The sequence below is a fragment of the Somniosus microcephalus genome, chromosome 6, assembly GCF_052327205.1.
Source record: "Somniosus microcephalus isolate GS21.2 chromosome 6, FLI_Smic_1.0, whole genome shotgun sequence".
Taxonomy (NCBI): domain Eukaryota; kingdom Metazoa; phylum Chordata; class Chondrichthyes; order Squaliformes; family Somniosidae; genus Somniosus; species Somniosus microcephalus.
This window is the reverse complement of record NC_140992.1, coordinates 47,540,604-47,567,432: the sequence shown is the minus strand read 5'-3', so window position 1 is coordinate 47,567,432 and position 26,829 is coordinate 47,540,604. Positions and strand designations below refer to the sequence as shown.

Sequence of the window (26,829 nt, the reverse complement as noted above, 5' to 3'; positions counted from 1 at the left end):
TCAATGTTCCTTGACATACGGACAGCTGTTCTCGCCTGGCTGAGAATGCTGGTAATAGTGGTTCGCCATGTGCTGGCCATCCCTTCACTGTCAAGTCGTAGACCCGAGACAGTGTCGGGTCATTTCGGGTCTCTCTCTCAATACCCGCATTGGTGACTGGTAAGCATTCGATGATGGTCGAGTGAAATATCTCGACAGGGTCAACTGCCGGTGCCTCTTCCGCTGTAGGTAGTGGCAGGCGTGACAGCCCATCAGCATTACCATGTTGCTTTGTACCTTTGAATTCAATATCATATTGATGTGCCTCTAGGAAAAGGGACCATCTCTGAAGCCTCTGCGCCATCATTACCGGAACACCCTTCTTAGGGTTGAAAATGGAAACCAACGGCTGGTGATCTGTCAGCAGCGTAAACTTTTGGCCTTGCAGGTAATGGTTAAATTTCTTAACTCCCCACACGAGGCTGAGAGCCTCCCTATCTATCTGAGCATAGTTGCGCTCAGCGGAGGTCAATGATCTGGATGCGAAAGCGACTGGCCTTTCCGAGCCATCTGGAAACTTGTGAGAGCACTGCCCCGATACCATATGGAGAAGCATCACAAGCTAAGCGTTGGGTTAAAGTGAGCCAACACTTCCTTAGAGGTGATCAGTGCCTTGCTCTTTTGAAAAGCCCGCTTACAATCATCGCTCCACTTCCATGGTATTCCCGTTTGCAAAAGAGTGTTTAGCGGGTGTAACACCATGGATAAATTTGGAAGAAACTTGTGGTAATAGTTAACCAACCCGAGGAACGACCTCAACTGGGATACATTTTCCGGTGCTGGAGCTTTGACAACAGCTTCAATCTTGTCAGGTGACTTATGGAGCCCCTCCTGGTCAATGACGTGGCCGCAGTACGAGATTCGCTTTTGAAAAAACTCGCATTTCTGGCGATTAGCTCTTAGCCCATATTCTTTCAATCTGATGAGCACCTGCTCCAAATTCGCGAGGTGATCATTATCGTTATCTCCTGTAATCAGGAGGTCATCCAGGTAGCATTGTGTGCCTGGGATTCCCTGCAATACCTGCTCCATGGCCCTTTGCCAAATCGCTGGAGCCGATGCCACTCCAAAAACCAGCCTATTATACCGATATAAGCCCTTATGTGCGTTGATCGTGAGATACTGTCGTGACGCTTCATCAACTTCCATCTGTAGGTACGCCTGCGCCAGGTCTATCTTGGTGAAGTGCTTTCCGCCAGACAGCGAAGCGAAGATATCTTCAATCCGCGGAAGCGGATATTGCACCATGTGAAGAACTGGATTAACAGTGATCTTGAAATCGCCACAGATGCGAACCTTCCCAGGTTCCCCCGGCTTGTTGCTCAACGAACGCTTCATGACAGGAACAATGGGTGTAGCCCATTCGCTCCAGTCCACCTTGGACAGTACCACTGAACGTTCTAGCCCTTCCAGCTCTGCTTCCACAGCAGGTCGTATCGCATAAGGCACCGGTCTGGCTTTGAAAAATTTTGGGTTTGCATGTTCTTCAACCTTGATGGTTGCCGTAATTCCTTTCAGTGTTCCAAGTCCCTGTTGGAACACCTCCTTAGCATCGTCTAAGATTTTGGACAGTCATTTAGGTTTGACGTCGTCCTCCTTACAGGCATCCACAGCCAGTGCTTGTATGAAATGCCAGTCCAAATTTATTCTCCGGATCCATTCCCGTCCCAGTAGTGGCGGACCTCCATCAGGTAACACATACAAGTCCATTTTCTGACTTTCTTTACCATTGTAGACCACATTTACTTTTATCTTTCCTTTGGGGTATACTATTTGCCCCGTGTATGTTTTCAATACAATCTCCGTATCCCTCAAAGGAATGTGCGAGAATAACCTTTTGTAATCTTGCTTATTCATGACCGTTAATGCCGACCCTGTGTCCAATTCCATCTTCACTTGGACTCCTGCTATCCGGAGCATGACCCAGATAGTTTGGTGGTCTGCTGTGTTACCCACATTATGTATTTTCAGACAACCCAGTTCCTTACTGCTGGAGTCTGAATCCGTCTTCTGTTCATCCGAACTGTTCTCTGTCACCTTGTGTACTTTTTTGTACTTCTCCTGCGGTGACTTTTTGCTGCTGGTCTTCTTTCCTGACCGGCATACTCTCGCTATGTGACCAAGTTTGCCACATTGCCTGCATTCTTTGTCTTTGAACCAGCACTGGTTCTGGTCATGCGTTGTCCTTCTGCAACGATAGCACTTTACTGCGCCCAATGCCATTTCATTGGTGCTGAATTCCAGTGGCCTTTGCTGTATCTCTGCAGCGCCCCGTGCTGCTGCCTCGTGGGATGCTGCAATGCTGAAAGCTTTGTCCAGCGTAAGATCCTTTTCCTCTAGCAGTCGCTTCTGGGTTCCTTCCCTTAGGAGCCCACACACAAACTTATCTCTCAGTGCGTCTGCTAGTCCTGTTCCGAACTGGCAGTACTTTGATAACTTGCGCAGTTCTGTTAAAGAAGAAAGCAACGCTGAATTCCTAAGTTGAATTCTTTTGTAGAATTTAAATCGTTCCGCTATCAACAGTGGTGTGGGGTTTAAATGCTCTTGCAGGATAGTAACAATATCCGCGAAACTCTTCCCTACCGGTTTGTCTGGGGTTACCAGGTTCCTTAATAACCTGTACGTCTTCGCACCCATCGAGTTTAATAGGGTTAGTGCTTTCTTATCATCCGGTACATCATTCGTTCTACAGTAAACTTCGATGCGTTCCACATAAGTGGCCCAATCTTCCACATCGTTATCAAAGGCAGTGATGTTACCCATTTTCGGCATCCTTGCCGAGTTTCTCCTTTCCCTTCAGATATTATTTAATATGACGGCTTTTTAAATTTTTTTTATTTAAGATGGCGGCTTTTCCCGCGCTTGTCTTCTTCCCCCGCCGACTCAAGATGGCGATTCCCACGCTGTTGCCGTCCACGCCTCCCAGCGGTCCTTCCTGCCTTTATTTTCCCATGTATACGCTTCCTTGCGCTGCTGCTCTTGTTGCCCCGCCGCTCCCGCGGTCCTTGTGGCAATAAAGCGCTTTTCTGGCTGCTGCGCGTCTCTGCCCTGATTGCAGTCCGACCCCTGACACTGGCTGCGGTCGTGTTCTCCACCCTTTTTCTTCATTTTCCCTCCCCTACTCCCACTGACAACTCGGCCGATGTCCCCCCCGTGCCGCTCGATCGGGCTTACCCGCCGCTGTCGTAGAAGGGATGATCACTGCCTGTTGCTGATGTTGGAATGCGTGGCCAGAAAACCAACCCGATGGCCTCCCGTGCGATGCAGTGCTCAGCAGGATGTCGAGGGCGGATGCCCTTTTTCGACGCCTGTTTCGGAGGACAAAGCTTCCTTGGAATGGGCCCCAGAATCAGTACTGGGGGAGGTGATGCAAAACTGCCGCTAGGTACGATCAGACTAGTCACCACTGTTGAGTCTGTGTTTACAAGTGCAGTTGTACTGAATAACAGGACACAGACTACAGAAGTAAGTAAACAGGTCTTTAGTGATTGAGGGTCAGGGCGGAACTGAGGTACACTTTGCTCCGCAGGGTTTATATACCGGTGTGGTCACCACCGGTACTACAATGTACAGGAGCCGTTAAAAAGTAGTCCCTCACCTTAAGGTATCCTCTTAAGGTAGTACAGGTTACATACACTACAGAGACCATCCGATCAGCTGCCTCTACCTCTTCCCTTCCTTCCCCTAGCCCACCAGGCCAAACTTCCTGTAAGGTTCCCCCCTGCCCTAGCCTTTAACTCACATTTTTCTCCAGTTTCTCTCCAATCTCCCCTCTTGACCTCTCCATGCTCATCTTGTCCATGAGACCCACTTCCTGCTCCCTCGACTCTATTCCCACTAAATTGCTGACCACCCAACTTCCTTTTCTGTCTCCCATGTTAACTGACATTGTTAACGGCTCGCTCTCCTCAGGTACTGTCCCCCTCTCCGTCATCACCCCTCTCCTCAAAAAACCAATCCTTGACCCCCTCCGTCCTTACAAACTACCACCCCAACTCCACCCTCCCTTTCCTCTCCAAAGTCCTTGAACATGTTGTCGCCTCCCAAATCCGTGCCCATCTTTCCCAGAACCCCACGTTTGAATCCCTTCAATCTGGTTTCTGCCCCTGCCACTGTACCGAAATGGCTCTCAAAGTCACAAATGACATCTTTTGTGACTGTGACAAAGGTAAACTATCCCTCCTCGTCCTGTCTGCAGTCTTTGACACGGTTGACCACTCCATCCTCCTCCAACGCCTCTCCACCATCGTCCAGCTGGGTGGGACTGCACTCGCCTGGTTCCATTCTTATCGATCTAATCGTAGCCAAAGAATCACCTGCAATGGCTTCTCTTCCCACTCCCGCATCATTACCTCTGGGGTCCCCCAAGGATCTATCCTGGGCCCCCTCCTATTTCTCCTCTACATGCTGCCCCTTGGCGACATCATCCAAAAACATGGCGTCAGTTTCCACATGGATGCTAACGACACCCAGCTCTACCTCACTACCACTTCTCTCAACCCCACCACGGTCTCTAAATTGTCACACTGCTTGTCCGACATCCAGTACTGGATGAGCAGAAATTTTCTCCAATTAACTATTGGGAAAACCGATGCCGTTGTTTTCAGGCCCCACCACAAACTCCGTTCCCTAGCCACCGACTCCATCCCTCTCCCTAGCATCTGTCTGAGGCTGAACCACACTGTTCGCAACCTTGGTGTTATATTTGACCCTGAAATGAGCTTCCGACCACATATCCATGGCATAACTAAGACCGCCTAGTTCCACCTCCGTAACATTGCTCGTCTCTGCCCCTGCCTCAGCTCATCTGCTGCTGAAACCCTCATCCATGCCTTTGTTACCTCTAGACTTGACTATTCCAACGGACTCCTGGCTGGCCTCTCACATTCTACCCTACGTAAACTTGAGGTCATCCAAAACTCGGCTGCCCGTGTCCTAACTCGCACCAAGTCCCATTCACCCATCACCCCTGTGCTTGCTGACCTACATTGGCTCCCGGTTAAGCAATGCCTTGATTTCAAAATTGTCATCCTTGTTTTCAAATCCCTCATGGGCTTGCCACTCTGCCCCCCAAGGTATATGCGCTCCTCTAATTCTGCGCTCTTCAGCATCCCTGATTATAATCTCTCATCCATCGGTGGCCGTGCCTTCAGCTGCCTAGCCCCAAAACTCTGGAACTCCCTCCCTAAACCTGTCCGCCTCACTACCTCTCTTTCCTCCTTTAAGACGCTCCTTAAAACTTACCTCTTTGACCAAGCTTTTGGTCATCTGCCCCAATTTATTATGTGGCTCAGTGTCAATTTTTTGTCTTATAACACTCCTGTGAAGCGCCTTGGTACGTTTTACTACGTTAAAGGTGCTATATAAATACAAATTGCTGTTGTTGAATATACTGCATTTAAAATGTTTAGATCTGATCGCAATAATGCTAGAATTATTTCAAACTTCAAATTTTAAAAATTGCAGGTACTTGAACGGATGATAAAATGGAGAGGGAGGACTATTTTTGGCAAGGGGAATGTGAGCGAGAAATAAGCATCCTCTTTACTCCTCAAATTACTAGGCATTTAGGCAGTTATTATTTAATTGAATTTGATATTAAAGATGGACTTTGCTTTATTACTAACCAAATTTTCCACCCAGATGTTACCTTGTTTAGTTCTTCAATATCATAGATTTTAGGAAACATTGCGTTATCACATCCATCCTTCTGAATTCCCCTTAGTTGGAGGTAAAATTGCCATTTGGTTTCAAAAGAAAACCAATTCTCACGATAATCTGTGAATATGAGCAAAGATAAGCATGTGTAAATGAAATAACGCACACAAAATACATCCAATATCTTTAGAATCTGCACATAAATTAGTTACAGCAATAAATATTCTGAAAATTAACACCTGAAAACATAGGTATTGGTGATATTTCTATCAATATTATCTTTCCATGGGTCTCTCTCCACCCTACTGCAATCTCCAAGTCTACATTTTGCACATACCCTCCACTTGTCGCTCTCTGCTCCATCATCAGTGGCACAGCCTACAGCCACCATTCCTGAATTCTGGATTTCTCTCCCTTAACCAATCTGCCACACTACCTTTTTCCCTCCTTCAAAAGTCTCAAAATTATTTCTTAGTCCTCTCCTTGAACATCTCCTAATTCCTTCTCAATGTCCACTGCTGCTCCTGTAGAAGTAATTAGGACGTTTTATCAGGTGAAAGATGCTACAACTGTAAGCTGCATCATTTCTAATGCAATTAATTCTATTACGTTATGCTGTTATTTGGGGGGGGGGGGGGGGGGGTCTGTATCAGGCTTGATGGGGAGCTCTTCTGACCAATCACGTGCAATAGTAGGTTTTGTTAGATCCGTGTATCTTAATGTTGTGTCCTTCAATAATCAGACAAAAGACTACAGGGAACGATCAACAGGTGTTTACTGAATGAGGGTTCAAACTGCAACTGACTGTACAGATCACTACTCAGGGTTTATATACAGGTGTGTTCACTGCCGGTACTACAGGATACAGGAGCTGTAAAAAGTAGTTCTCCCCCTTAAAAAGGTACATACATTACAATTCCTCCCCTTTTAGATTAACAGTACCATAACACTCATTTAACAATTAAATATCAAACTAATTACAATTAACACTTTTAACATGCAACATTAACTGAAAATAGTCTATTTATAAATTCAGTCTTTGGGGAGGCTTCCTGATTCTTTCTGGATAACGCCTTTCCCGAGTGACTCGCTCTTGGTGCGGAGGCGATTCTAACACCCTGTCGTCAGTTGATTCATCAGCTTCCAATGCTATTGTTTCTGAGGTAGACGCGACCTGTACGTCGGGTTCCTCACCAGGTACGTATGGCCGAGACATGGGGTTGACTCGTTCCTGTGACTCTAGGATCTGGTCAGCATAGCATCTCATAATGTTCTCCCCAACATCCACTGTGTACATTAGTGGCCCCTGCCGTGTGCATATCATTCCTGGTTGCCATTTCTCGGTTCGGTAGTCGCGGGCCAAGACTGGTTGCCCTACATTGAAGCTCCTTGTCAGCTTCTCATTGATGTGCTGGAATTGCTTACTCTCAACATCTCTTCGTACATTTGGTGTGAGCAAATCCAGACGAGATCTCAACCTTCGGTTAAAGAACATCATGGCCGGGGCCTGGTTGGTGACTGCATGTGTCGCATTTCTGTAGGCTAACAGGAAATTGTCCACCTTATGCTGCAGTGGAATGTCATCATCGCACATGGCCTTTACTGCTTTTTTAAAGGTTTGTACGAACCTCTCAGCCAATCCATTTGTGGCTGGATGATATGGGGCGGATGTGTAATGCCTTACCCCATTCCTTTTCATAAATCTTCGAAACTCTTCGGACACAAACTGTGGTCCGTTATCAGAGCAAATCTGCTCTGGCAAGCCGTTCCTGGCAAAAATGGTCCGTAGGACTGCAATAGTTTTCTCCGTGGTGGTGGAGGACATTTTGATCACCTCAGGCCATTTCGAGTGCGCATCCACGGCTATTAAAAACATTGAATCCATGAATGGACCAGCAAAATCAATATGCACCCGTTGCCATGGAGATGAGGGCCACTCCCATGGGTGTAGAGGGGCATGTGGTGGTGCATTTTGGACCTTCTGGCATCCTGAGCAGCTCTTGGTCAGGTCCTCGATTTGCTGATCGATCCCCGCCACCACACAAGCCCTAGCAAGGCTTTTCATTTTCACCCCTCCCAGATGACCTTCGTGAAGCTCATTGAGCACTCTCTCCCTTAACTTGGGTGGAATTACCACTCGGGATCCACACATCAAGGTCCCCTGGCATACTGACAGCTGTTCTCTTCTGGATGAGAATGCTGGCAACAGTGAGTCGCCATGTGCTGGCCATCCCTTCACCGTCAAATCATATACCCGAGACAGTGTCGGGTCATTTCGGGTCTCCTTCTCTATAACAGCGTTAGTTACTGGCAAGCATTCAATTATAGTCGAATTAAATATTTCGACAGGAGCCACTGCTGGTGCTTCCTCCGCAGTAGGCAGTGGCAGGCGTGATAGCCCATCAGCGTTTCCATGCTGTTTCGTGCCCTTATACGCGATTTCATATTGGTGCACCCCTAGAAAAAGGGACCATCTTTGTAGCCGTTGCGCAGTCATCACCGGAACGCCCTTCTTTGGATTAAAGATAGAGACAAGTGGTTGGTGGTCAGTCAGCAAGGTGAACTTCTGCCCGTGCAGATAGTGATTGAACGTTTTCACTCCCCACACTAGGTTGAGGGCCTCCCTGTCAATCTGGGCGTAGTTATGCTCGGCTGAGGTTAGTGATCGTGACGCAAAGACTACTGGCCTCTCCGAGCCGTCCGGGAATTTGTGCGACAGCACCACTCCAATGCCATAGCGTGATGCATCACACGCCAACCAAATTGGTAGTGCTGGGTTGAAATGAGCCAACACCTCTTTTGATGTGATCAATGCTTTGCTCTTCTGGAAAGCTCGTTTACATTCGTCACTCCACTTCCATGGTACCCCCGTTTGCAGTAGGGTGTTCAGTGGGTGTAGTACGGTAGACAAATTCGGCAAGAACTTATGGTAGTAGTTCAACAGCCCGAGGAACGACCTCAGTTGTGACACATTTTCCGGTGCTGGAGCCTTGACTACTGCCTCAATCTTTTCAGGGTACTTATGTAACCCCTCTTCATCAATAACGTGGCCACAATACGAGATCTGCTTCTGGAAAAACTCGCATTTGTGGCGATTAGCTCGGAGCCCATAGTCCTTCAATCTAGTGAACACCTGCTCCAGGTTGGCGAGGTGATCACTGTCATTTTCGCCCGTGACCAGGATGTTGTCCAAATAACACTGGGTCCCTGGAATCCCTTGCAGGACTTGTTCCATTGCCCTTTGCCAAATAGCCGGAGTTGATGCTACCCCGAACACCAGCCGGTTGTATTGGTAGAGACCTTTATGAGTGTTGCTCGTGAGGTACTGTTGAGGCTTCTTCTACCTCCATTTGCAGGTACGCCTGGGCCAGATCAATCTTAGTGAAGCGTTTCCCTCCAGATAGTGAGGCGAAAATATCTTCAATCCGCAGAAGCGGATATTGTACAGTGTGAAAGACTGGGTTCACTGTCACCTTAAAGTCCCCACAGATGCGAACCTTCTTTGGTTCCCCAGGTGTATTACTCAATGACCTCTTCATTACAGGAACGATGGGTGTAGCCCACTCGCTCCAGTCCACTTTGGACAGTACTCCTGAATGTTCCAAACCTTCCAACTCTGCTTCGACGGCTGGGCGGATCGCATAAGGTACCGGTCTGGCCTTAAAAAACGTTGGGCTTGCATTTTCCTCTATTTTGATCATCGCTGTTATGCCTTTTAGTGTTCAGAGTCCCTGCTGGAACACTTCTTGTGCGTCAGGTAGCATTTTGACAGTCGTCCAGGTGTGACGTCGTCATCTACAGTCAGTGCTTGTATGGAATGCCAATCTAGCTGTATCTTCCAGATCCATTCACATCCTAGTAGTGGTGGTCCTCCATCTGGCAATACATATAGGTCCATTTTTGGTATTTCCTTGCCGTTATATATAACGTTCACCCTTATTTTTCCTTCGGGGTAGACTTTTTGCCCCGTGTACGTCTTCAAGACAATCTTTGTATCTCTCAAGGGTATATGTGAGAATAGCCGCTTGTAGTCCCTTTGGTTTATGACTGTTAGGGCTGATCCTGTGTCCAATTCCATTTTCACTTGGACTCCTGCTATCTTGAGCGTGACCCAGATAGTTTGGTGATCCTCCGTTTTGATCACATTATGTAGTTTCAGACAACCCAGCTCCTTGCTTCCGGAGTCTGTATCACTCTTCTGTTCGTTTGAACTACTCTCCGTCACCTTATGTACCTTCTTGTACTTCTCCTGTGGAGATTTCTTGCTGCTGGTTTTCTTTCCCGACCTGCAGACTCTTGCTATGTGTCCTACTTTTCCACACTGTCTGCACTCTTTGTCCTTGAACCAGCAATCATTATGGTCGTGTGTTGTTCTGCCGCAGCGATAGCATTTCACTGTTCCGTATGACATTTCATTTGTGCCATATTCTTGCGGTCTCCATTGTATCTCTGCAGCGCCCCGTGCTGCTGCTTCGTGTGATACTGCCATGTTGAAAGCCTTGTCCAGCGTAAGATCCTTTTCTGATAGAAGCCGTTTCTGGGTTCCTTCACCTTGAAGCCCACACACAAAGTTGTCCCTTAAAGTATCTGCTAGTCCCGTTCCAAACTGGCAGTGTTTCGATAGCTTGCGCAGTTCCGTTAAATACTCAGCATTACTTTCATCTTTATGCTGGTTCCTTTTGTGAAACTTAAATCTTTCTGCTATCAGCAGCGGTGTGGGGTTTAAGTGGTCCTGTAGGATTGACACTATGTTTTCAAAATCCTTTTCTACTGGCTTCTCTGGGGTTACTAGGTTTCGTAGTAAGCCATACGTTTTTGCACCCATTGAATTCAACAATACCAGCGCTTTCTTGTCAAAAGGCACTTCATTCGCCTTGCAGTATACTTCTATGCGTTCGACATATGTCGTCCAATCTTCGACTTCATTGTCGAACGCTGTGATACTGCCACTCTTCGGCATTTTTGGGTGTGGTTAGACTGGCTTAAAATGGCGTCTCCCGCGCTTTCCTTTCTTCCCCGCTGTGGCTTAAAATGGTGTCTCCCGCGCTGCTGCCAACGCCACTCTCAGCGGTCCTCGTGGCAAATGGCAACGCCCTGTGGGTTTCGTGCGCTGCTCCTGCGCTGCTGCCAATGCTGCTCTCTGCGGTCCTCGTGGCAATGGCAGCGCCTCGCGTGTTCCTGCGTGCCTCTCCCCCGTTGACGCTGCTCGGCCCTTGAACACCGGCTGCGCTCTGCTCTCTGCTCTCTCTCATCTCTCTCCCCGTTGACGCCGCTCGGTCCTGAACACCGGCTGCGCCCTGTGCGCTCTGCCCTCTCTCTCCCCCGTCGACGCTGCTCGGCCTTTTTCTGTGCCGCTCGGTCGGCTCTAGCCGCCGCTGTCCGGGAAGGGTCTGCGCAGTACCTGTTGCCAGCCCGTTTCGCTGGACCACCATGACTGGAAAGCCAAGCCTGGCTCTCGACAGCCTCCCCTGTGATGCTCAAATCTCCGCTGGATGACTGGGCGGTTGCCCGTGGTCGACGCCCGTGCTTCTGGACTCGACCTCCTTCCACTGTTCTCCAGGAGCGAATCCCTGGGAGGTGATGCAGAGTTGCAGGTAGGTTCGAATCTGCATCGTCGCCAATGTTAGATCCGTGTATCTTAATGTTGTGTCCTTCAATAATCAGACAAAAGACTGCAGGGAACGATCAACAGGTGTTTACTGAATGAGGGTTCAAACTACAACTGACTGTACAGATCGCTACTCAGGGTTTATATACAGGTGTGGTCACTGCCGGTACTACAGGATACAGGAGCTGTAAAAAGTAGTTCTCCCCCTTAAAAGTACATACATTACAATTCCTCCCCTTTTAGATTAACAGTACCATAACACTCATTTAACAATTAAATATCAAACTAATTACAGGTTTGTTTGGCAGTTACTCTGGCCAACCCCAGACAGGGGGGCAGGACCATAAACCAAGCCCCCTACTTTCTGTGAGACAGGAAACAAGAGAATAAAGACTCATAAGTTGGATAGTCAGTTGCGAGATCTGCTGAAAGGAAGGCCAGTGAAGAGCAGGCAGTTTTCATTTAAGAAGAAAGTCAGCCTTGGCTTGGATGGCTGGCCACGTTCAAGATGAAAAGCTGTCTTAGAAAACTAAAATGTTTTTTTAGCCTACAGCAAGGGCCAGAGAGATGCATTTTTTATTATTTTACTTATTCACTTGGATGGAACTGAAGTTAGTTGGATTAAAGGTGAAATTTGGTTAAAATAGTTACTCAGCACATTCACTATAAAATAATGAAGGTTAACTATTTCTAGCTGGTCTCGTCTTACTAAGGTGTTATCAGTCTGCCTACTGAAAGACTCAAGAAGCACGTGTGAGGAAGACATGACATCCAATTCAGATCGCGAGGTGCTATTGTTATGCCCCCCATTGCATTTGGGTATATTTCGATATTGGGCAATATGGGAATGCTCTTGACCATAAGGTGCAGAGATCACTTATTGCTATGAACAGTGCTGCTGAATGACAAGAGAATATCTATGGCAGACCCAATATTGTAATTAAATTATGGTAGGGACTGTTGTTATAAGGTAATTGTAAATGTGTTAAATGCAATTCCATTTCTTTGTACACGACAACAAAAGTAAATGAGAAACATTTCAAGGTTTAAAAGCAGAAACCGTCTAGTTATCTCAACATTCTCTAACACACATAAGAAGCAAAATGTTTTCACAATTTATATTTACTTTTGTAAAGTTCTTGTATTATATCTATCAGGATCGAAAAATAAATGTTATACAAATAGTGAGAAAACTATGAAGAGTTTTAATTAAGAAATAGATTTGCAAACTAGATAGTTAGGGATGGGCAATAAATGCTGGCCTTGCCAACAATGCCCACATCCCATAAACTAATTTAAAAAAACTACCTGAAAAGTGCTTCATCTTCCTTTCACAGTACTGTTCCGCAGTGGGCATCACTTCCATCATCCTACGTCCCCATTGAGCAATAGGCTTCCCTTGAATAGCATATGATGTAAAAAGTGCTGTACAGAAAGTACCTAGAAACCCTACAGAGGAACATGTTTTAATGTTTCAGATAGTAAATAGAACCAGTCTGAAGTGTTTTGAATATTAAAGTAACAATCAGCTTTTTCTATTGCACATCCTTTAAGAACAAAACACTTTCAACTCTATAGTGATGTGTGCAATTCATTGTACAGTTTTGTTCCATAATATCAAAAATCAGTGCAACTGAGTTCAGACAGTAGGCCTGCCTTCTTGGACCCAGCTTGATTGCAAATTCCTGGTGCACGAAAGATACCAGAGTGAAATCAATGTACAGAATAATACAGCATGGTGGTGTACGATACATTGAAACAAATACAATGGAAACTTAAATGTAATGCAGGTACAAATCTAAAAAATATACAGAACACCAGATAAAGATATTTTTTCTTCTCTTTCAGGTATTCTTCACTTTCATGCCAGTCCCAAATGCTTCTCTTGAATCATCCACTAGCGGATGCACAAGAGTGGACCAGAAGACACACCCTAGAATCTTTGCACCCGCCTTAAGTCTTCATATTAAATGGCCATTGATGGCGTAGCTGAGTTTGAGAACTTGCTTTGTGCAGAATTGGGAAGATAAATTTGCACCCTTCTCATGATCAATGTTGTTGCATCACATGTATGATATACAATGTGCAGTATTATATAGGATAGATTAAAGACGAGAGTGATATGTGTACTGTGTATAGTTCTGGGCGCCATTTTGTAAAAGATAAAGGCACTGGAGAGGGTACAAAAAGGATTTACAAGGTTGATACCAGAAATGCAAGGTTATACCTTTCAGGAAAGGATGAACAGGCTGGGTCTCTTTTCTCTTGAAGAGAGACGGCTGAGGGGTAACTTAATAGAGGTTTTTACAATTATGAAAAGTTTTGATAGAGTAGACACAGAGTGAGTGTTTCCATTTGTGGGCAAGAGCAAAACTAGAGGCCATCAATATAAGATAGTCACCAAGAAATCAAATAGGGAATTCAGAAGAAACTTATTTACCCAGAGAGTAGTGAGAATGTGGAACTCACTACCACAGGGAGTGTTTGAGGCAAGTGTGCAAATGCATTTAAGAGGAAGCTGGATAAGCATATGAGGGAGAAGGGAATAGAGGGTTATGCTGATAGGGTTAGATGAGGAAGGACAGGGGGAGGCTCAAGTGGAGAATAAAGGCCGGCATGGACTGGTTGGGCCGAATGGCCTGTTTCTCTGCTGTAACTCTATGTAATGTACATGAGAGTTTGGACAAGATGGAATAAACCAGAATCTGACTCAGTAATATATTGGTTAAAGAACATCACATAATTTTCTACTTAATTTTTCCTAGTTGTTTTACTTATGAATACAGAGATGATAAATGTACTATTTGCTTCAATAAAGTGCTGCTATTTACAGCATCTACATTTTATAGCACTACACAGCTGGTGTAGACCCAGTTGTAATGTGCTCTTTGCTACAATGTAGTTTTTGGTGGGTTTCTAAGTATAGCATTAGATTTGAGGTCCTGATACACATCGATTCCTGTGTGCATATTGTGAATGCTATTGGCAGAAAATATGAACAGATTTATTTTATGGTATTGTAGTGGAACAATTCTCTTGGTGGTCATCAGGTACAAATGTTTATTCCTAAAAGGGTATTACATAATCCTTTGCGTGTTACCTGCTGGATAACTGTGCGTCATTCGACCACATTCAATGCTGGCTTGCAGGAGGTCATTCAGTTGCTCTGCCTTTGAATAGCACATACCGATGCACATTGTTCTTGCAGCTGCTCCAAATTTAGGTTCTGTGAATTGGCATGTGACAGCCGATTAATAGTGGTGTTTCAAATTCCACATAACTAACACATACCAATGTTACTAAAAGAAATACGGATTATTCATACATTTTAAGGAGCCAGCTTTTAATTGGCTTTAGTTTTTCCCGTTTTATTGTATTGAACTGCAATCATGGTGGATAATCTCATTCCTTTAATATCTAAGCAGGGAAAAACGTTCAATGTGCTGACTGAATGAGTAAAGCTCATGTTTTATGTAAATACAAACCTATTAATAAATATTCTATACATTACAAATGTGCCGCTCAAGTTCTACGAAAATGAAGTCAGTAACATAATGTTCAAACGTAAAAGTGCAAACTGTTCAAACTGCGCCCTTAGCTTTGAAATGGAATTTCCACTTGTATCATCACAAAATTGCTGTATACATCAGAATATTTCCAGTGAATCAGTCAAGGTCCACCAAAACATTCAGCATTTACTAAGGCAATATGTATACTTACAATACCAGATTATTTTGAATACCTTTTGAAATGCCAATTACTGTACTTGACTCGATTATTCAAACTTTCAACAGAATTTTTGAGTTACATACAATCTCACATTGCATTGGCTGCTTTTGCTTGTTAACAACCCCACTAAATTGAATAGTTTTCTGTCCAGGTCATCTTTGCTTCTCCCAAAATGACAAGGTGTTACAAAATACTCTGTTCATAATAGAAAAGTAAGGTATATGCACAGTGTGCCACAGTCTCTACATTCCAGATTGTAACATGAAGATCTTGTCAGAGATTGGCATTCTCTGAAATTGTTACACTGAGCTCTACCACCACATATATCCTCTCCCACTGTTTTCTGAAGTAAATGCATAAAAGTTACATCATGGAAGCAGGCCATTTGGCCCAACCAGTCTGGAACGGTGTTTACACTACACTTGAGTGAAGAAGCTTCTCCTGCCCTCTGTTCTAAATTTCTTACATTTAATCTTGTAGCTATGGCCTCTCATTCTTTACCCCAAAGCTACTGGAAACAGTCTGCTTCTATCTCACCTATCCTATCCTTTCATAATTTTAAGCACATTATTATATTGCTCCATAATCTGCATTGTTGTAACAAAAAAAAAACAATGCTTAAAGTCTTCCTTCGTATTTGCATGTCTTCATACCAGACAGCATCCTAGTCAACCTGTGTTGTACCTTCTCTGAAGCCTCAATATTCTTCCTATCGTATGGAGCCCAACACTGCATACAATACTCTATCTGTGGTCTTAAGGTTTCACGTAGACGCATCGTTGCCTCTTAGCATTTATAGTCTTTACTTCTGGAGATAAAACCTAGAATTTTATTAGCTTTTTTCACAGCCTGATTAACCGGAGTTGCTGCCTTTAATGTTGTGTGAACCTGTACCCACAAATCCCTCTGCTCTTCCACAACACGAGCCTACTTCCATTCAGAGTACAATTACTGCTGTGATTTTTTCCCCCAAAATGCATCACATTACACTTACTGACATTGAATTCCATCTGCCACTTTTTAGCCTATTCCTTCATCTTATCAATATCCCATTACAGCTTCCTTCGATTTTCTAAAGAATTAACTATACCTCCTATTTTGGTATCATTTGCAAATGTTGACACCACTCTTACAAGGCCTATATCCAAATCATTGCTATACACACTGAATGGAAGTGCCCCAGAACTGAATCCTGAGGGACACCACTACCCACTTCCAACCGCTCTGGAAAAACTGCCTCAACTCCTACTCTCCATTTTCTCTCTTCTAAAAAAAAGTTTAATCCTGTTTGCTATCCTCCCTGTAATTACATACCCCTTAAACTTCTCTAGTAATTCCCCATGTTTTATCTTATCAAAGACTTTCCTGAAGTCCATGTACACTGCATTTCCCCCACCTACCTTGTTTGTTTGTTGCCTCCTCAAAGAATTCAATGAGTTTTGTCAAGCACAATCGTCTCTTTTGAAATCTTTGTTGGCTGCTTCTAACCATTTTTTTGTTATCTAGATATGTGGTCATTCCATCTTTAATTAAAGACTTTGCGATTTACAGATGTTAAGCTAACTAGCCTGTAATTACCCAGATTAACTATGTTTTCTTTTTAAAAATGGGTACTAAATTGGTTGCTATCCAGTCCTCTGGCACACATCCACACTCAATTTAATTTCTAGGGCCACTGCAATTTCCTCCCTCAACTCCTTCATGATCCTAGCAGGTATCCAATTAGGCTTTGGCACTTTGTCATCCCTTAGCTTAACTAACATTTAAAATTTTCCTTTTATCTGCCACAATATCACTCATCTCTCTCGTGGGATATTGCTGGTGCAGATAGCTGCCACTCTTCCCTACATAACAACAGTCACTGCACCTAAAAAAGCTATTTATTTTGTAAAAATGCTTTGAGATAGTAGCCGTGGTGTTGTTAAGGGTCATAGGCTCAAGTGCAACTATTCAATGACTGGTCCAGCTTTCCACTGCTAGATCTGGCTTGAGCACACCAAACAGTATCACACCTTCCTCTCCAAAGCTAAAACTTCTTACAATCCCAGGAACATCATGGCGGGGAAGGATAATCCCAGGAACATCAGGGCGGGGAAGGATAATCCCAGGAACATCATGGCGGGGAAGGATAATCCCAGGAACATCATGGCGGGGAAGGATAATCCCAGGAACATCATGGCGGGGAAGGATAATCCCAGGAACATCATGGCGGGGAAGGATAATCCCAGGAACATCATGGCGGGGAAGGATAATCCCAGGAACATCATGGCGGGGAAGGATAATCCCAGGAGCATCATGGCGGGGAAGGATAATCCCAGGAACATCATGGCGGGGAAGGATAATCCAAGGAACATCATGGCGGGGAAGGATAATCCCAGGAACATCATGGCGGGGAAGGATAATCCCAGGAACATCATGGCGGGGAAGGATAATCCCAGGAACATCATGGCGGGGAAGGATAATCCCAGGAACATCATGGCAGGGAAGGATAATCCCAGGAACATCATGGCGGGGAAGGATAATCCCAGGAACATCATGGCGGGGAAGGATAATCCCAGGAACATCATGGCAGGGAAGGATAATCCCAGGAATATCATGGCAGGGAAGGATAATTCCAGGAATATCATGGCAGGGAAGGATAATCCCAGCAACATCATGGTGGGGAAGGATAATCCCAGGAATATCATGGCAAGGAAGGATAATTCCAGGAACATCATGGCGGGGAAGGATAATCCCAGATTCCTCTTCTCAATGACAAACATTCCTGCAACCTCTTTCAACTGCTGCTCCAACCCCAACTCTAACAATAATGCAAGGAACTTTTGGACTTTTTTGTCTCCAAATGTAAGACCATCTATGCAGGTGCTTCAGCCACAACCTCCTCCTGACCTTACGTCCATCTTCAACCTTCTCCCAGCCCATGACTCACCTCATCCCAATCCATTATAACTCTAGTTTCTTCACCATTGCTCCCAATTCCCTCTCCAAATTCATATTTTCCATGAGGACCATCTCCTGTTACCGCAATCCTCTCCCTACCCAACTCCTGATCATTTAGTTATCTTTCTTAATCCTATGCTCACCAACATTGTAAATGGGTCCCTCTGGTCAGGCACCAATCCCCTCCTATTCAAAATTTCCATCATCTCATGCTCTTCAAAAAGCATAACCAAGCCATTTTGTTCTCACCAACTACCATCCAACCTCCCTTTCCACTCCAAAGTCCTTGAGCGTTTTGTCACTTCCCAACTCCATGTTCACCCCTCCCACAACTCCGTTTGAGCCCCTTCAGTCTGGTTTCTGCCCCACTGTCCGCATCAAGGTTGCCCTGATCAAAGTCACGTGATATCCTCTGTGACCATGGTACATCATCTCTCCTTGATCATTCTGTGACGCTCAGCACAGTTGATTATTTTCCACCACTGCCTTTCCACTCATACTTCGAACTACCTGTGAGCAACAGCATGGAAGATTTGCTCCTGTTGTATAAAACTACTGAGGTTGTCATGTGAACTGTTTTATTTTCATTTTGTGCAGAGTTCACCTTGTATCACAACGGAATCTCCAATTTAGATTAACTGATGACTAACTGTCTTCTCTTCTTAGGCAGTCCCTCGGAACCGAGGATGACTTGCTTCCACATTAAAAATATGAGTTCGCAGGTGACTGATGAGTCCAATGCGGGACCTACAGTCTCTGTCACAGATGGGGCAGACGGTGGTTGGAGGGGCGGGTGGGTGGGGTGCTTGGATTGACGTGCGCTCCTTGCGCTGCCTGCGCTTGGCTTCCGCTTGCTCCCGGCGAAGAGACTCGAGGTGTTCGGCGTCTTCCCAAATGTTTCTCCTTCACTTTGTGTGGTCTTGGGCCAGGGATTCCCAAGTGTTGGTGGGGATGTTACACTTTTTCAAGGAGGCTTTGAGGGTGTCCTTGAAGTGTTTCCTCTGCCCACCTGGGGCTCTCTTGCCGTGCCGGAGCTCCGAGTAGAGCGCTTGTTTTGGGAGTCTCGTATCGGGCATGCGGACAATGTGACCCGTCCATCGGAGCTGATCGAAGCTCTGACCATGCTCAATGCTGGGGATGTTGGCCTGAGCAAGAACACTGACGTTGGTGCGCCTATCCTGCCAATGGATTTGCAGGATCTTGCAGAGGCAGCATTGGTGGTACCTCTCCAGTGCTTTGAGGTGCCTGCTGTACATGGTCCATGTCTCTGAGGCATACAGCAGGGCAGGTATCACCATGAGCTTAGTGCCGGGTTTGTTGGACTTTGTCGTCGACGTCTGCCCTTGTTGACAGTAGGCTCCCGAGGTGTGGAAAGTGGTTCACGTTGTCCAAGGCCTTGTCGTGGATTTTGATAATCGGGGGGCAGCACAGTTTACAGAACAAATGGGAAACTGTTCAACCGCCGTCGCCTCCAGTCCAGGTCCAAGGTCGTCCCATCCTCTGTCATCGAATTACAGTATGCAGACGATGCTTGCGTCTGCGCTCGCTCGGAGGTCGAACTCCAAACCATCGTAAACACCTTCACCGAAGCATACGAGAGCATGGGCCTTACACTAAACATCCGTAAGACAAAGGTCCTCTACCAACCTGCCCCCGCCACACAGTGACTAACTGTGCTTTGCTGATAACTGTAGATTATCAATTGATAAACTTGCAGTCATTGTACAGCAGTCAGTCACTAATTCTTCACTGTGAACAGCATCATACACTGACTACAAGAAGCACACTGGCTATTCATGTCTACCCTGGCAACAGCTGGTGACAAAATAACAATACAATCAGCTCCACAAATTTAGTAACATATAAAATATGTGAAGAAGAATCCTTCAATGGAATAGCTCCAAAGCTGTAATCTCATTTCAGAGTTCAATTGAGGACAATATAGTGTCATCTGAATCTGTTGATATCTGAATATCATTGGTTTGTACTAATTCTCGTGGTCATTAAATTCTTTATTATGGGGATGATTTTCTCAATGGGGAGCTTTTGGAGGCGGGATTCCCACTTGTTGGGTTTCAATCCCGCCTCCATCAACTTCCGGCCAACCCACGCTATTTTCCCTTGATTGACCTTGTTAAGCCCACCCAGCAGACTTAGCAGGCCAATTAAGGGAAAGCCGGTTGCAGAGAACGTCAACGTATGACATTTCATCTGTCAAAAATGTTTGACAGATGAATTGTCACTATACCAAAATAGGAGGTATAGTGTGCTTCTTGTAGCTCTGTGAAGCTGCCAGTGACAGTCTCTGTAGTTTGATAAGGTCTTGAATTCAAGACCTCATCAAACGTCTTTCTTTTACAGAAATGAGATGGTTGTTGCATCTGAGAATACAACGGCCATCTGTCATCTCCAACATGGAGGTCCGAGACTCTCTGCATACACACCGACTGAAGCCTGCAGGAAGAAACAAAGATAAGTACACTTTGCACTTCCCTCAGATACTCACCTCTACACTCATCACTTACCTTCACAGCACACTTTTGCACCACCCTCTGACCCCCACAGACCCAGTACTTGGCTCGCTGTCCTGGCGGGTTTCGGAGCCTTCGGGAAGTCTGCACTTGAGGGCAAAAAGGGGATAATCCTATTTTCTGCCCATTAACTACCTGTTAACAGGCAGTTAATAGACTTTAATCCCTTCCTGCCTCCAAGGAGACGGGACCCGGCGTGGGATGGCTACCCGCCTCCTGGCAAGATGGCACAGAGGTGGGTTGTGGGCAGGTTGGGCACCCGCCCCCAAATTCTGCCATTTTCCCGGCAGTCCCGCCTCCCCAGGGCTGGCAAAATCGCCCCCTTAGTTTCTGTAGTGACTCTAATCTACCTCCATTTTCCCTCAACCAGGACATTATTATTTCACAGTCTTGATGCACAATTAACAGACATACACTTGCTTAAAATTATATGAAATGGTTTTCACCTGTTCTACTCAACGGGGTGTATCCTTTGGAGGTATAGACTTTTATCTGCACTCGGGCTCCGCCTGATACTGGTTTTGGATGACGGTTCTGGTATGTATGCAATGCAATGAGGTATCTCTTTGCTGCTTGGCTGCAAAGTTCTTGCAAGGAATCCCACCCTAAAAGAACAGCATAGATTGCTTATTACTATTAACATGCTAACCATCTTAAGATCATATTTGCTAAAATCTTGCATCAAAAGCATAAAGGAAATACATTAAATGTGCAAAACAAACCTGAATATGCTGGAAATGCCCACCAGGTTCAAGCTGTGATAAAGGACCCACACCCGAAAGGTTAACCTGGTTTCTCCTGTCAGATGCAAACGAAGCTGCGGTGCATTTCCAACATTTTTGTTTTATTTTAGGGACTGTAACTCCACTATTAAAGTCTTTTTGCGTCGAAAATTTACTCTATGCCATGCCCTAAAAAAATGGTGTGATCTTTGGAAAGGTAACTGGTGAAATCAGGTATATATTATGCTGGTGACGTGACTTCTAGTCTACGAGGTTATTACCCAGGAACACGAAAATTAGATAGGGCTATTGTCAGTCGTTTGAGGCAGTTCGAAATTTACCTTTCGCATCCAAATATGGATGAAATAGAAAGAAAGATAGAGTATCCGGTTTTGGGATTTTCCTTTCGTTTTAGAAGTTCACTTTGATAAATGAGTTTATACGGAAACGGCAGCGTAATTTTGATAGTTAACATTGTACATTTAACTACGTTAAAGGCGCTCTATAAATTGTAAGCTGTTGTTGTAAAATCGTGCTTTAGGAGCCCGAAGCAAGAAGCAGAAAATACAGACGCAGGGATATAGGTCAGAGCCGCTCTTCAACATTTGTATCCTCACAGATAAAATCACACGAAGGTTATCTGTGCAATGGAATCGTGTGAATGAACTGTGTTTGTCGGTGGGCAGAGATAAAAAAGACTTGCATTTATATGATCAGCTTTACCAATGTCAAGCAGCTGATAAACAGCAATACTTCAATAACATATGGAACAGGGACAAAAAGGGGGGAGGGGGAGGAAACCAAAGCCAGGGCAAAAGCGAAGACCTAAAGAAAACTCACCAGAAGCTAACGCTTCAGCAGTTGCCATGTGCATGAGGGTATCAAATGGAGCCTTCCACTGAAATGATTTTAAAATCATTGTGTCTATCTCTCCTGATAAATCAGACTCCGTCAATTTCAGTCCAGGCTTGTTGCACTCATGACAAACATTGTGATAGCCCATGGCATTCCCGAGCGCTCCCAAGACCATGGCAGCTTCGTACCTCTCCATTGTACCAGAACCTTGAGCGCGAAGTCAGGCGTTCCTCGACTGTCTCGGGAATCCACGCCAAGATCTAAATGTACAGTCTGCGCTTCTGGGGTCCCGCCCCACGCTCTGCCTATTGGTCCTTTAGCAGCACAAGCGTCCTCTTTCAAACGCGCGAACTACAAGATTCGTTGGCAGTGCCTTGAAACATCCAGATCAGTTCAATCGCGCTGTAGTTTTGATGACTACAGTATTTTAAAATAGACTCATTTAGAGTTTCAATTTTATTCAAATAGCGATTCGACGTCTAAAAATGAAGGATTTAACTGGGGTTGAAACTGTACTTGTGATGATCAATTTAAACTGCGCATCTACGTGTGTGAGAGAGAAACATACCAGTTTAGTTTGAATTTTAGTCTAGATGCAGGAGATTTGCCTGGTGATTCTGCTCGTCATTTAAACGAGTTCTGAAACTCTCAATCCGATTCCCAGAAGACGCAAATCCATAATAACAAATCGACAGCCATACGCTGTGAAGAGGCTGTAAGACTGTGTGAAACCAGGGATGCTTTGTTATAAGACGTGTAAGCATTAAAGAAAATTATTTTTGGATGTTTCACACCCGTTTCATCTCATTATCTGAAAAATAGTGGCAATGTTCAGAAGAACATGCTGTAGTAATAAAATTCTAAAATATTTTGGCACAGAATGCTACTGCAATTGTAAGAGAGTTGTAGTTCGAGTTTAATTTTTCTGTCAAGACAATGTTTTTATTTTCTATTAATTACGAATTTATTGCAGTGACAAAGCCAAGCCTTTCTATTCGGGTGTGTGGCTGGATCAAATCCCTAAAATAAGCACCTATTAGAAGTATATATGAAACGTAGGGAATTACGCTGAAGTATTTATTTGCCACGTACTATTTAGTAATGTACAGACATTTATATTTACAAAAAATTAAAAAAACTTTTCTTAAATATATCAAATGATTAATGGTATGCAATAAAGTTTGGAAAAAGGCCACTTATATGAGTAAAAGTGCGAGGCATTGCGAAGTATTTCTACGAACTTACTTGAGAGAACCTGATCAAGATTCGGAATCTGATTAATGGCGCATGGTGTGACGCTTACCCAAATCAGAGAGTCCTGATCATGTCACCAAGTGAGTGTTTTAACTGAACTCTATAAACCCAACTTCAAATAAAGGACGATCTGTTATTTGCTTTGTCGGCGTTACAATCTTATATTTAATAATTGCAGAATACATTTTATTTTAGTTAGGATTGTAATGAAAATGAGACTGAGAATTTTAATTTCAATATTTAGGTACCAGTTCCGAGTAACATCCTGCTGTTCATGTGCTGACTGTTAATAATGTAGTTCTATATTACAGTCATGTGATTTTTATATGTGTCTCTTTTAATAGACGGCGGCCTCTACAAATTTAAATAACATTCATGAAGTCAAGTAAGTTCGCTCTTCATTCATATTGACAATTACTTGAATACTAATTTCCTGGTTATGCTGGTCACTGATTAGAGTATTAATGGATCTTCCGAGCTCAAAGCTCACGGGTATTCTTAGGTTTGGAACATGTCTATGGTGTTTAGCAGCAACACTGGCCTGTGCCTTTAAGGCCACAACTCTAACGATGCAATTCAGGTAACTATAGCTACTTATAAGCTGGTGAGGTCAATCAGATGGTAATTGTAATTTCTTGTAAAGATCAGGTTCCAAGTTAATTGCTGGCTTTCGTTATTTAAAAAAAGATCGGTTGACGTTTGTAGCTAAGTGTAGGATCTGGTGTGTGATAGATACATGCAAGTTGCAAGATCTCATGATATATTATAGATTAGAATACATTTGGTTTCAATTTCACACAGCCCCGAGAATCTAAATGTTAACATCCTCCAAAGAGAGGTTTCCTCGGTTCAATGTGGCCTTATTCATACAGAACATACTCATTTTAATGAGCGTGTACACTCTGGTATCCAGGTCTGATTTCACATTTAGTATTTTACTTCCATTTTGAAAGGAGGGAGGGGGATCCAATTCACAATTATAGCGCCTGGTGGAGCACAGAAAAAAACAAATACATGCCAACAACAACTTGCATTTATATAGCATCTTGCAGACTTCATAGACTGTAGTTCGCAAACAATTAGCTTCGCGCTGTTTATATAAATACATACATACTCGGAACCATTATAAACTACGCTGTTGCTAGTGCGTCTTTTTCACATTCGGAATGTCACATATCAGAGGCCACAGATGCAAAACATCTTAAGAAAACAGAAAGCCAATCGTTGACATGGAGCTTGAAATTCCCAAGCACTTTCCAATCAACAAAATCCCCGCACCAAACACCAATTAAAAGTTGCTAGTCCTAAGGCTGTGTTTACACTTACACTTTGTGTATTACATGATTTGACAAGCACTTATGTCCTCATAAACAATGTTAGCGTGCCATACAAGATCCGTTAGATTTTTAAACTACTAACTCAAATCTATGACTTCTTGTTTGAGTCTTCAGACCTAACCTAATTGTTGCAAAGAAAGTACATAGCCATCGCTTCCTTGTTAGTCGTGAGCCGAAGACATCCTTACAATCCGAAAAGGTACCCATTCAAGTATTATTTTCACCCAAAATGAGGTCAAGCGTCTATACACAAGGTCCATACTTTGTATAAGTACTACTGTAGCCGAAATTTGGGGATCGGATCACGAAACACAGTTCTATATTGACAATGTAATCATAATTTATGTTTTCTCTTTGTTACGATTGCTTGAATATAAAGCGAACAGCCTGAGGAACTCCTGCACAATGAATAGCGTTTGGCACTTTTTGGGAATGCAGACGGGATCTACAAAAAGCCATGAAGAGCGTTGGGGAATATATACATTGCTGAATCCACAATTTAGTATCAGTTGATTCAAATAATATGCTGTATATATATGATGAGTATCACTGTAAAGCGTGCATCTGTTTCAATGTTGTCTAAAGCAGGTATGATTTCAGCAGTTTTACTACTTCAAATGGAGGTTCTGTTTATTTGTGTCTCGTCAAATTATATAACGTTAAATTTGCTGTAAATGCGTTTTCTTGGCTTGAAAAATGCGTAGTGACAAGGAATGCTGACATTTTACATCAGAGTACAATTCATTTGGGCGATTGTATCCTGATCTGATACTCCTAGAAGTTCTGTAAGTTTGGTCTTGAGGAACTAGGAGATCTTTGTCAGATCTTCTGTAAATTAATTGATATTATTTGATGTGCTACCGAAACGAGCATTTCGTATTAACATAAAGATATGGCTGCAAAGTGCGTTGGGACGTCTTGAGGTCGTGAAAGGCGCTATATGAATGCAAGTTCTTTCTTTACCTAAAAGTATAATAGCCTGAGGTAAAGGTTTACAACATTTCTTCCCGTCCCAATCCTCAGGTATACTAATATTTATGCAAAGTTCCACCACTATTATTAAAATATGACAAGTTACTGGACGTCGAGGACATTGCCATAAATTACACTTCCATGATCACAGCAGCCCATGTCTTCCCCGGATTCATGGGCTGAATATGCACCGAGTGCTAAGTTTGATAAATGCAGTCCGGTCACACACCCACATATTCTGTTTTGATGGGGCACACTTGCCAAAACAAAACTAATTTGTGAAACTAACGTTTTGGGAACAGTTGCCCTTTAGCAATAGGTATATAATCTAAATCATACTCTAGATGAATTAGACTTTTTATGTACGCGATTATTTAAAGAGATCCAACTTAATGAACAATCAGCAACCCAGCTGAATCTAATTTTCAATGTAATTCTTAAATTGCAGACCAAGATACCGTATTTTCATAAGACAAATCATTACACCTCACACTAAGGCAGAGAGAGGGTGCATTGTCCCGACAAGCACCATAATATATAACTATTTGTGAGAACGTACATACACAATGTATTCTCAAAGTTATTACGCCAAGGCTGCGCAGTTTTGAAGGTTTACTTTAGCCATGAAGCTATAAGAGTAAAATGAACAAGAGGGGGCCCCGGTAGGATATTTTACAGCATAGATATTAAAAAGGAGGCAGACAGTAATCAGCCCAACAGATCACAATTTTACCAACACCTGGATATATCCTGGAGGGCCATATCACACTTGCTCAAAGAAAAACGATGACTAGTACATCACATAAAGGAGATTGGAGGTATAGTAGTAGTTCTACAACCTAGAAACAAGAGATGAATAACAACCATAGGTTTTGTAACATATAACACTGTATGCAGGAAATAGTAGGAACATAGCAAAATCCACTAGACGAGATTACATTTTTTTAAATCGGAGATGCCTATATAAGAATATTTTAAATTTCCCGCTCCGTGCCAATCACCTGACGTAGAGCAAAGGAAAGTCCCTCCCACGGCCCTCTGACGCAGGGAGACTGTTAAGAGGCTTTTTCTTCCTTTTGCGAGTTACTGCCTGTGTGTGTGTATGTATATGCGGGGTGGTGGTGCATTATATTCTATTAATTAAAAAAAATCTCTCTTTCCCCCCCCCCCCCAAATCCCAATCC

The 26,829-nt window shown here is 44.0% G+C and overlaps 1 protein-coding gene across 2 annotated transcripts in view; it reads right to left on the bottom strand.

Moving 5' to 3' along the window:
- Positions 1-22,357, bottom strand: part of LOC147115678 (uncharacterized) — a 49,216-nt gene extending 26,859 nt beyond the window's left edge. For both annotated transcript variants that reach the window (XR_015078663.1, XM_085990145.1), the window contains exons 1-5: positions 22,068-22,357; positions 20,952-21,110; positions 14,406-14,531; positions 12,614-12,754; positions 5,690-5,817 (exon numbers count right to left, since the gene is read on the bottom strand). Coding sequence is in view for 1 of the 2 variants with exons in the window: in XM_085990145.1 (XP_085846271.1) it covers positions 5,690-5,817; positions 12,614-12,754; positions 14,406-14,531; positions 20,952-21,110; positions 22,068-22,278 (765 nt within the window). In the remaining variant the exon portion in view is untranslated. The remainder of the gene's footprint in view (positions 1-5,689; positions 5,818-12,613; positions 12,755-14,405; positions 14,532-20,951; positions 21,111-22,067) is intronic.
- Positions 22,358-26,829: the final 4,472 nt, after the last annotated feature.